Source organism: Gambusia affinis, linkage group LG05 (assembly GCF_019740435.1).
Source record: "Gambusia affinis linkage group LG05, SWU_Gaff_1.0, whole genome shotgun sequence".
NCBI lineage: Eukaryota > Metazoa > Chordata > Actinopteri > Cyprinodontiformes > Poeciliidae > Gambusia > Gambusia affinis.
In genome coordinates, this window is record NC_057872.1 from 1,567,369 (window position 1) to 1,579,504 (window position 12,136).

General features: G+C 36.8%; 1 protein-coding gene across 13 annotated transcripts in view; it reads right to left on the reverse strand.

Moving 5' to 3' along the window:
- Positions 1-8,505, reverse strand: part of cep162 (centrosomal protein 162) — a 32,604-nt gene extending 24,099 nt beyond the window's left edge. For 2 of the 13 annotated variants that reach the window (XM_044116252.1, XM_044116254.1), the window contains exons 1-5: positions 7,952-8,505; positions 5,614-5,704; positions 2,478-2,601; positions 939-1,199; positions 318-419 (exon numbers count right to left, since the gene is read on the reverse strand). In XM_044116252.1, coding sequence (XP_043972187.1) covers positions 318-419; positions 939-1,199; positions 2,478-2,601; positions 5,614-5,673 — 547 coding nt within the window. In that variant the 5' untranslated portion in view covers positions 5,674-5,704; positions 7,952-8,505. Of the gene's footprint in view, positions 1-317; positions 420-938; positions 1,200-2,477; positions 2,602-4,373; positions 4,656-5,613; positions 5,705-7,951 lie in introns of all 13 variants that reach the window. The other 11 variants (XM_044116250.1, XM_044116247.1, XM_044116251.1 and 8 more) reach the window with 10 other exon arrangements.
- Between the last annotated feature and the right edge of the window lie 3,631 nt (positions 8,506-12,136).

Here is a 12,136-nt window from a genome sequence, read left to right on the forward strand (position 1 = left end):
GGATCTGAATGCATTGTATTATAACTAGGATATAACTGGATTGAATGGAACTCCATGCTGAACCTACTTCAGCAGGCTTTTACAGCTGCTCCTGACAAACACAATGCTATATGAAATATTATGAGGAAGTTGTTGGAAAACATGAGCCACAAAAGCTGCAGAAAGCAGCCTAGGTGTTTCATAATTTCATTCTAAAGTAACTCATATTAAATGTTTAATTGTCATAGATGGGGATGGATGTGTGAAGGAAAGACTTCCTCTAGAGATCTGTTTAAAAAGAGCAACACTGTTGACCTCTCCACTGTGTGCAGTCTTGCCTGTGGTGTCGCCCATTCCAGAACATCCTGTGTCATCTGCCTCTTGAATAGGCTGGGAGTCCCTCAAAGACTTTCCAAAAGACTTTCCAGATCTTGGCAGAGCTAGAAATTAAGAAAACATCAGCATGTGTCTTCGATGATAGCAGCTAAACTTTCAGTAGTTACTACCTGCAATGCAGGGAAAATTTTACAAACTTTATAATGCCTCTTCTCATAAACAATATTTATCCAACTCCAGCAACATTAAATATTTCAATACATCTCTGATTGAATTCAGGGCTTAGCAGGTAATTATTTACAATAACCCAAACATACACCTAGTGTGATGTCCTAGAGACGGAAACATTTACTCTGATTTTCAAGAATACATCTACAGCAAAAGTAAAAAACAAAATATCACATATTTGTGCAAAATGCCACAATCAGCTGCTCAGTGTTAAAGTGTTTATTACAGGTATTTTAGCCAATTGCTGATAGAGCCAAAGGCATAGAACACATCAACCAAAGATAGGTGAAAACAAAAAGAAGATAAAGGATACAAACACAAGGAAAGATTGTCTTTAGAGATAGTAGATTATTCCTGAAAACAAAGCAGTTGTTTGAGATTTGGAGTGAGGTTACCATCAATGCCTCTCTGGAGGAGTGCACTATCAGTGTTAGCAGATGGAATGCTTTTGGCTTCAACAGGACATCTCTCTGGAACCTTCTGATGGGCTTCATGAGTGGGACTGCTTTGACTTTCTGATGAAGCTCTGTCTCTTTCCAGACTTTGGGAAACATCCAAAGTCTTTGCTGTGGGAATCTTGTCAGATTTGATGTGTGAATCCAGAGCCTTGCTGCAAGGTTTGGTAACAGGCTTATGATGGGAATCACTCCTGACTGCTATGGGCAGCATGAGGAAAGAAAGGGTAGAGAATGTTTGTGCTGCCTGAAGGTAATCTAACAGTCTGAATGTGTCATCTAAGGAGCACAGAGCTTTGTTTTCTGATCATTGGTCAGTAAAGCTAAATGTAGCCCCTTACAGGGGTACATTGTATCAGGGTAACTTGTTTATGGACAAAACCCAAACCTGCCTTCAGCACTAACTGATAAATCTCCACCATTGGAAACTGATGTCAGTGATGGGTCTCATGTCATGCAACACTGCATGGCATGAGAAAAGCCTTTGCTCAGGTTAAATGTTTTGAGAGGATTTGAAGAGCCCTTTTCATCTTTTTGCTTCCAGGGATGAAAAATACACTCAACAAAAATATAAACGCAACACTTTTGTTTTTGCTCCCATTTTCCATGAGATGGACTCAAAGACCTAAAATTCATTCCAGATAAGCAAAATTACCATTTCTTTCAAATGTTGTCCACAAATCTGTCTAAATGTTTGATAATGAGCACTTCTGCTTTGCAGAGATAATCCATCCCACCTCATAGGTGTGCCACATCAAGATACTGATCTGACATCATGATTAGTGCACAGGTGTACCTTATACTGCCCACAATAAAAGGCCACTCTGAAATGCGCAGTTTTGTCTCAGCAAAATGCCACAGATGTCGCAAGCATTGAGGGAGCGTGCAATTGGCATGCTGACAACAGGAATGTCAACCAGATCTGTTGCTTGTGCATTGAATGTTCATTTCTCCACCATAAGCCATCTCCAAAAGCGAAGTGCAGGTTGAGGGAGTGGTGAGAATGATTTATGTTTGTGAATGAACAATTATGTGTTGTTACATCTCAACAAGCTACAACACCTCTAACAACTGAAGACTGGGTTAACATACTGAAAGAGATTAATATATTGAGAAGACTGTCTCTTTCTGTCAACACGCAGAGGGACACTTTCTACAAGATACGGTCAAAGTGGATGGAATATATCAAGCCTGTTATGCCAGATTTTTTGTAAACCTTCCTATAATTCCGATTGATGCTTTGATTTGAAATGTGATGTCAATGATTGGATTGTATTCCGGCTACCTTGCCACCCCCATTAAAGTTCTGGTTTGTTTTTGTTGGCTTTGTTTTGTTTTTTTGTTTGTTTATTTGTTGAGAAAAAGTGTGAAAAACAAGAATGAAATCAATATAATTATATTATTGTAAAAAAAGAAAATGTTTGTGGTATTTTTTCTTAGGTCATAGTCACATACAAAGAGTCCTTTCGAGAGACTTACCACCACTGCTGTTTTCATTATCTTGCCACCATGAAACTGTCGGTTTCTGACTGGATTTCTGGCTGCTTCTAGTTTTGGGCTGCTTGTCAGGGCTGCCTAAATCCACTGAGTCATCTGAAACAGACTTTTAGACACTAGATCAAACTAAATGCCAAAATAATGACAACCCAGCACCAAAAAAAACCAACAAAATGCAAAAACTCGGAAGACTATTTTTCTAATGCCCCTTTTCTCTTCTCCCACAATTTTCTAAAATCCTGGAAAAACTCTTTAAGAAAAGACTGGAACAATTCATAGAAAAACATTCGCTACTTATCAGCAGTCAATATGGATTCAGAGCAAACCGGTCAACATCGCTGGCCGTAACTGACTTAATAGAAGAAATAACCAACGCAACAGATAGTAAGAAACTGGCAGTAGGGATATTTATAGATTTAAAGAAAGCTTTTGATACAATAAATCATGAAATCCTACTTAAAAAATTAGAACGCTATGGAATTAGGGGAGTAGTTTCTGACTGGATGAGGAGTTATTTAAAGAGCCGGAAACAATTTGTGAAATTGGGAGATGTGGAATCTGATTGGCAGGAGACTGTCTGTGGAGTACCACAAGGATCAGTATTGGGACCAGTTTTATTTAATCTTTATATAAATGATATCAGTAAAGTGTCCAATGTATTAAAATTTATCTTATTCACTGATGACACAAATATTCTAGCCTCAGGAGACAATTTAGAGCATCTTCTCTCAACAGTCACTTCAGAGATTAGTAAGTTAAATATATGGTTTGACCATAACAAATTATCCCTAAATTTGGACAAGACAAAATTCATGGTCTTTGGGAACTGTTATAAAAATACTGAAATCCAAGTTCAAATAGAGGACGTAACTCTAGAAAGGGTTTTTGCTAATTAGTTCCTCGGTTTAATAATAGATGACAAAATCAGTTGGAAACCTCATATTCAACATTTACAGAGTAAACTCAGTAGAAGTATATCCATATTGGCTAGAGCTAGACATGTATTGAATGCTAAATCACTTCATATTCTATATAACTCTCTGATTTTACCATATCTATCATATTGCTGTGAAGTGTGGGGAGTAAATTACAAGAGCTCTTTACATCCGGTAACCGTCCTACAGAAACGAGCCATTAGAATCATCCATAATGTCGGTTATTATGAGCATACAAACCCGCTCTTCATAATATCCAGAATTCTCAAATTTGACGAGCTTGTAGAATTTAAAATGGCTCAATTTATGTTCAAGGTATCTAAAAAGTTGTTACCTGAGCACATACAGAGCACGTTTTCTGAAAGAGAAGGGGGGTATAACTTAAGGGGTCACTCAAACTTCAAGATCCGCAATTTTAGAACAACAAGAAAAAGCTTCTGTATTTCAATTAAAGGTGTAAAGTTATGGAATAAGTTACATGAAAATTTAAAACAAAGCAATAGTTTAACACAATTCAAAAGAAAGTACAAAGAGGTAATTTTCAATAGATACACACATGGGGACAGAAAGCAATAAGGTGTGTATTGAAGATAACAACTTGGTGTAAGGGTTTAGAAAGATAAACCAGCATAAAATGGGAAAACGTATAGGTAAATATTACTAACTGTTACTTCTGACTGCCACTTTGATTTTGATTTTTTTAATGACAGTAGGACTCTAAAGTCTCAAGTGTTTAGGGGTAGGAGTTTATAAGTTCTCACTTCTTCCTACCCCATTTTGAGCATATGTTAACTTTTCGACCGGTGTTGTAAGCACAACACCGGTCGAAAAGGTGTACCTGTGCTACCCGTAAATCAGTCCTACTTTGTGGTAATGTGCATGCGCATATCGATGCTATGTCACATACTGCTTACTCGGCAGATTTCTTATAAATACATCCTACCTGTGGAAGTTTCATTTCATGTGTTTTACTTCATCGCAGAAGTAGAGGAACATGGCTGACATGATGGTGAAAAATGAGGAGAACCGTGATAACAACTGGATCTCCTTCAGGAGGAAGCAGCTACCAGCAGCGATAGCAGAGCTCCAGTGAGAGTTGAAGCAGACAGAAGAAAAATAAATGCTGTTTTCTCTCAATGAACAAAGTCTCTTGCTCCTGAGCCGAGACGGGCCAGTGGAAAAGCGGTCACTCCGAAATAGAGCCGAGTCGAGCCGAACTGGGCTGCTGTAGTAGAGCCAGTGAAAAAGGGGCATAAATGAATCAAATTTTAGCATTTAAAAAGGCAAATTATTTTCTTAACATATTTTTGACAGTATTGATATTAGGCCTGTCACAATAAATTTTGCTGCTGATTAACTGTCCCAGAAATTATTGCAAAAATTGAGGATATTGTCATTTTGAGACCATTGTTAACCAATAGCAAAAAAATTATCTAACAATGCAAAGACAACCTCTCAGGGGTCAAAAAACTTTTGTCATTCTCGTCATCATGTCCCATGTATTGGGTTCAGCCCAAGTGGAGGAAAACTGAGAGTTTTAGCTCCCTGTGTGTTTAACAGTTGCCAAGGAAATAAGATCGGAGGGAGTAACGCGAGGCACCAAAGTGAAGCTTTTTGTCATGCAGACAAAAGCTTCACTCTCTCTCTCTTTCTTAGTAGAAAGAGACATGCAATGAAAACAAACAAGCAATATTATCGCCCTCTTTTTAATTTATTGTGCAATTAAATGATTTATTGTTTATCGCGAATTGACATGTAGCCATTTTTCAACCTGATGATGTCAAATGGCTGATATTCCTAGCTTCAACAACTCAATACAAAGATTTTTCATATTGAAAAATGTCAATAAATTTCAATGGAAAGACAGCAAAGTGCCACTTCACACGGACAAAGGAGACTGCACCAACCGATCCAGACTCTGAATCAATGCTCTTTCAGTGTAAACCTACTGGATTCTTCTATCTGTGTCTTCTGTATGGTGGTTGACACAGGGAAAGCAAAATGTGGCAAGATAATTTCAACAATGGTTGGTGAGGGGTTTTTTCCCCCCATTTGGGGTGTGTTCATGATGCTTAGCACCAAAGTCAAATTTCAAACTGTGGATTTATGTAAGATTAGTGCTTAACCCTTAAATGTCAGTTTCTCTGAAGAGCTTAGTAGCTGCCATATTTTAAGTGCATTACCTGTTTCAGGAACTTCTCAAACTCAGCATCCAGCTCTTCCTTCGTCTGTCTGTAAGACATTGTAATAATGTTCCTCAGTTGTGGACTGAACCTGAAAAAGAATCCCATGAGGTATAAATTAATAAGCAAAGTAATTTTCTGTAAAATGCTACGGTTTTGCATGATATAAAAAAGTATTTAAATGCAATAAATTTCCATTTCAATTTCCTGTTTTTTTACAAGTGTGTGATATATGTTATAACATATTTACAAGTATATTATTTTCAAGGCATTATCAATAGAAAAAAATAATGGAAAAACAATAACAATGACAAATAACTGAAGTGCTATACTTACAATGAGCAGCATACTGAAACTCTGATTTTAGTGTAAAGTAATGTAAGCAATACAACTTTTTGGCAGAGTAAAATGAACTATTACAAGAAATGACTTGACTTTCATTCTAGTTAATAAAAACACAGAATAGTCACCACTAGCACCAATTCTTTAGAATGTGAGGTTTTAAAACACTGCAGTTCTTTTTTATAACTTTTTTTATATTGTTTGAAAGTTATAGTGTTCTTCAAAGTGTATTTTGTTACGCAGATGTTTCAGAAGCTTTGCCAACTAATTTCAACCCACTCTTTGGTAGGTTTATCAGGTACGTGCAAAGACGGGAAGTGGGGGCAGCAGATGGGGCTTGAGCCGATGCCCCTATTATCTTTGATGCCCCAAGTGCCCTTTTTGAGTTTATTTTCTTTTTACTCTTTTTTAATCTGTGCATCAGGAGGCCAGCTTGTGCCCCTCAATAATAGTATTTAGCTAAAAGTAACAATTTAGCCAAATAAATGTGTTTAGCTAAATTGTGTAAGAGGAGACCTGCTGTGAATAGAAGTTAGTACAGAACCTCAGCTGCTATAGGAAAATTCTACCCATAGCATTTAAAGTTTACAAAATATCACCTAAACATTAGCAAAAATAATATACCAACAATTCTAAAGGACAACTGAAAATCCTGCAATCAGTAAACAATATTTAACAGTGAGGTTCTCAATACTCTAAATTATACATAAGTGAAATAAGTATCACAACACTGCCTACATCAAGTAATGTCAAGTTAAAAAGGAAACATTCATTCAAAGTCAAATGCAAGTTGCATCACAATAAATAATCCTGAGTTACTAAATGAAAACTTTCTGAGACCTGGATCTCATTGGTTCTTTCTGACAGAGCTGAGTAATTCTGCAGAATGCCAAGAGGAGCTTGATTGTTTTTTTCAAAAAATTATTTGTCTTATTTTAGGACATAGTGGAAGTTTTAATACATATGTAAAACCTTTTTTTTCTTTTTGTTTAAATTGCATGCTGTAGTTTAAGCAAACGTTCGGTGTAAAAGAAGAGACTCGGATGGAGAAGAAACGACGCTACATTAGTGAAATATTACTACCAGCAGCAAGCAGCGGCGGTCCAATGTCAAGGTCTTCCACCGCTAGTCCGAAGTCTTAAATTATATTTCGGGTTATTTCCTTAGTTTCTGGTTCGTCATGCTAATCCGGGTGAATGTTGGCAATTGTGCACCGTTTTACCTGTTAGCTGATCGCTCCGGATGCTTGTGCAGAGACCTCCATAGGTCTCTGCACAACCCTGCATGTTTACCATATATGTTGGGGTTAACCGAATAGCATTCAACCAATAACCCAACTCTGTCGCTTTACATCAAGCCAGACTTGGATCAGTCTTTTTTTGACCCAGTACTGGAAGCGCTAATGGTAACACTTTAATTGAGGGTGTGTGCATACTGACATAGCACCTGTCATGAACATGAAGGAGTCATGTCAGTATTATGGACACACAGTCAAATAAAGTGTTACCGAGCTGATTAACCCAAAGGTTTTCAATTTACTATTGGACCTTTACACTCAAACCAGATTACTGAAAGAACATAAAAAGCTGTTACATCTTTCATTAGACGCCCCTCACTATTCACACTGCTTTGTATAATTTGTGTCTAACGTAAACTATTGGTGAAGGCGGAATCAATATCTTCCAGTTTTGAACACGTATCATTTTGAATGCTATTTGGTCAGTAATCCTGTAATTGATTGGGGTTTTTTGTCGTTTGTTTTTAGCAAAAAAATAGTTTTTAGCAACAACAAAATCAAACAAAAGGAAAAAAACAAACTGTTTTCCGCTGTATTCGGATAATTCCAGCTAACACAGGCTCACCAACAGCAGTTCTGTTCATCTTAGGAGCTAATACTTAGCCAAATAAGTTAATCAAAGCTTCCAGCATGACAGTTGCTTCAGGAAGCCCACTTCTGTTAGCGACAAAGTCTCACTGCTGGGTTAGAACTACTCACTCAGAACTGAGGTCTTTGATGACAGCTGCTCAGCACAATAACTTCTGAAACATCTTCAGTGAGTCTTCTCCTTCCCAGTTTTTATTTTTCTTGTTGTTGTTGTTGAAATTTATTGGCGGTTGGCAAAAAACGTTGGATGAGCATTACCGCCGCCAACTGGTAAGGAGTGTGGACCACATGACAAATAAAGCTATATCCTATTATATAACTTACTCTGTTTCGGTGGCGTATCTAGGCCTGTTTTAGGGGGGTTTGGCACCCCTAAAACTGTATCTCAGCACCCCTGAATCAGGTTGCCACCCATCCTATAAAATACGGAGTCGTCCCATATTTGGCCGTTAAATGTGCGTCCCGTATTGAACCAATACATAATTGTCCGATAGAAACGCCTATCACACACACATCAACACTAAGTTTAACAATAATGACCAAAATAAAACACAGGAAATATTAAGGTCAGCTAAATTGTCGTGGCGGTAGCTAAAGGACCCCAGAACGCTACGGACCGACGCTGAACGTCACTGTTGCCTAGAGAAGGATACTACGCAGCCGCGGTGAGCAAGAAGGACTTCGCTGCAGGAGAGAGAAGGACCTCGCTGCAGCAAACAGAAAGGGGCGGGGACGGACCTTTCCGTCAGTCCCATACCTTATTTGGAAATGGGACTATTGCATTCCGGAAATGAACGGGGCGCTGTTTTCATAATCACTAATATAAATACCGTAAAGACGCGGGGTTAAGAGGAAAGGAAGAAGAAAGAAAGAAGTTTAAGAGGTTCTTCCACTGGTGTTCGGTACACGATCAACAATGCAAACCCACAAAGTCAAGAAAAGGTCATTTTACCTTCTTAAAATTTTTTCGCATAGTAAATCAATACGCTTTTCTAGATTAGGTTGGAAATATAATTAACAGCTGTAAACTAGTGAAATTCGAAATTCATACGGGGAAGGCTAATTTTAGCATGTAGCATAGCAAATTATTATCCTGCATGGCACCTTTAGATAAAAGTAGTAAAGTAGATAACATGTTTAATTGAGAAATGTATTTTATACTCAAACTTTGTTTTTTATTTTTATTATACAGATCCACCTATCCATTTGCAACATTCGGAACGGAGAGGAGATTTTCCCGTATTGCATGAACGATAAACATTGTCTTCCTCTTTGCTCATACAGTGCCGATGAGTAGTAGAAGGTACAGAACCATATAGCACAAACTGCTATGGTTCAACATAACGGTATGTAAAACTACACTTGAAAAATATGAAATATGTTTTTATATACTTACCAGTTTTCTAGTGTTAACAAAGGAGAAGAAACCTAACATAAACATTTATCTGTGTATCGTGTTTTATTTCTTTATGGATTAATATGTGTTCTTCATTCAGTTAAGTTACTTGCATTAGGTTGCATATCAACAAAATTTACTCAAGAGTATAACATGGAAAAATAGTCCTAATTTTAATTAATTAATTTTTTTATTTTGTCAAAAGTTACAGAGTAATTGAGTAAATCTAATTAGTTAACACCTGCCCTTGGCTGCTTGAGCAATGTCACTTTTACAATTTCAATTAATTTTTTGCAGAATATATATTTGGTATCTGTAAGTCATTGTGACTATGAAAATTAATTACTAAATCCTACAAAACAGTAACAATAATGTTAAAGAATCTACAGTGATTAAATCAAACATGCCTTTTTTCTACCAATCATTTGTATATTTCCTGATGTGTAAAAACCTTTTTCTTTTATGTTAGTAGCTATTACGTTGTGTCCATGCTCTGTTTTAAGTGGGAATGAACCACGTCTTGTTTAAACATATCTGCAATGTATGTAGATGTTGTCTCACCTCTGTCTTTCATTCTCATACATGTTTGTAATTTTTATGTTGTGAAATATGCCCTTGATAATTTTTAACTTAAAAACTTTGTATCACCAGAGAAGTCTGTCTTCAGATGTCATCTGGCCCGTGGACAGAATCTGTTTTATAATGATGTTAAGGTGAGATGTTCTGATGGGACACTTGTGGTTCTTTAGAGCTACCAGACTGCTTATTTCCAACCATTCCTGCTTTAAATTTTTATAATCAACACTGTGGGTAAGGCTGTTGTCCTTTACCTCAATTTAATTGTTATAATAATGACACATTAATTTTCTTCCCCCTTCTTGAATTTTCTCTTAAACACCACAGGGATTGCCTGAACAAGGACTGTCCAGCAACTGTTTCAACGTTTGTAGTCATGGTAACATCCGCCTCCACCCAACATATTGTTGTATGGTCTTTATAGATGTAATAATCCCATTTTTCTCAACAGTGTACGCTACTTTGTAATGGGAGCATCATGTGATTTCAGTGAGGTAAGGAAACAGATGAGAGTTTATACTTTCTGTTGGAGATTTCATTAAATGTGAACCTGTGATGTCCACAGGATGATATGATGACAATACGAAGATGGTGGTGTCTCTCTCTCTTAAGAAACTTTCCTGTGAGGTAAGAACAATAATGGTGCTCTGTACCACATCATGTTACACATCTGTCAGTTTTTTAAGAAAACCTTCAATTTGTCCTTTTTAAAAGGTCCAGAGAAGAACAACAAAAGGAGAGAAAGCAGAAAAAAGTTGGTGAGGGCAAAATGTGAGGTAAGCTGTTAAAATTCATCACTTTGTAGTTTTAAATCATGTAATTTGTATTATGTCCATTCACAGTGTACTTTTGTTCTATGCTTATTTTTTTAAGTCCGAAAGAAAATCAGGATAGAAGAATTAAAAGGGTTGAAGCAGTTTTGATGTTATTTGGACTTGCATTCATCTTTCACTTAGAACATATCTGTATTTTTACAGACTCTGTGTGCTGATGACCACACCTATCCCAAAGCAGTCGAGGCACAAATTGAGGTTCATTTTTTAAATTTACACATAACTAGTCATTTTGATTTGTGTATCTTTCTGTGAAATTGAGACTAAAACCCTAAAGGTTTTAAATAAATAATAATTTTAATTCATTATTTGGACATCATTTTTTATACCATTAGAGATGAAAAGATACTGAGATAGATAAAGTATTAATTATTGTTTAATGCTCTTCACCATGCAGGTAAAAAGGATAGCACCAATCTCACAGGTGAGATTCATCCATAATCATGTGTGTCAGAGCCATTCTTCCCATATAACAGTCTTGCAATGCACCTGTTTCTGTATTAATTTGGTCTTTTATTTCCAGAAACCTCTGCATGGACTTGAAGCTGTTCTCCAGGAGGAGGTTCTGACCCAGGAGACACAGCTGACCTCACCTTGGCATTGACCTGCAGGTCCTTTCAAGCCATTGTGTCTGACCCAGTTTTCAGAAAGAAGACTCACTTTGCTTGGCTGGACGGTGAGGACCTTTGATTGTTTTCACCTAAACATGTGAAATTAGATTTTAACTAGATGAAATCAATTTTTCATTAACAGATCAACTGGGGTACATTTTCAGAGTCATTCTAGGGAGAAAACCGGATTCCTCTTGCTGTTGTAACGTGTTCTTCCTGCCACCGGTGATATAAAGACTGTGGGCTTCACTGGCAGTGGAAGACCAGGAGAGTTCCCTCCTTATTACTGTGATGGCTCATCTGGACCCTGACCTGAATGTCAATACTGAATTCAAAGAGAATATTAGTTGCTTTCCACAATCTGTCACACATTTCAGTTGTCACACATTGTTCGTTCTTTTTGTGACATGTCATTTTAAATAGTTTCTGCTAAAGAACATTTACCTTTTGACTTGTGCAGTCATCCTTTTTCATATTATGTTCTTTCACTATTATGTACATATTTGAAAGTTTATTTTGTTGTTACTCAGTTGATTTACATCATTTAGTTTTCATAGAAATGGTGTTGTTTCCACAAAGTTACATTGTGGCTGTAATTTGTTGGAGAGACAGTAGAACCAATAAAGTAGTTGTAAATATATTTTAACAGCGTTAACAATTGGAAAACCTTGTTTAAACATTTTAAACAATGTTTAAAATGTTTAAACATTGTTTTAACTTGGCTTGTTATTAACAAGCCAAGTTAATAACTTGCAATATACAGTCATCGATTCCAATGACTGGAATTGATACAAATTTTCTTCCCAAACCCGACATACAGAGAAGTTGTTTATGTTTTAACAGTTAGAATCAACTGTTGGTTTTTGTAATAAAGCAAGCA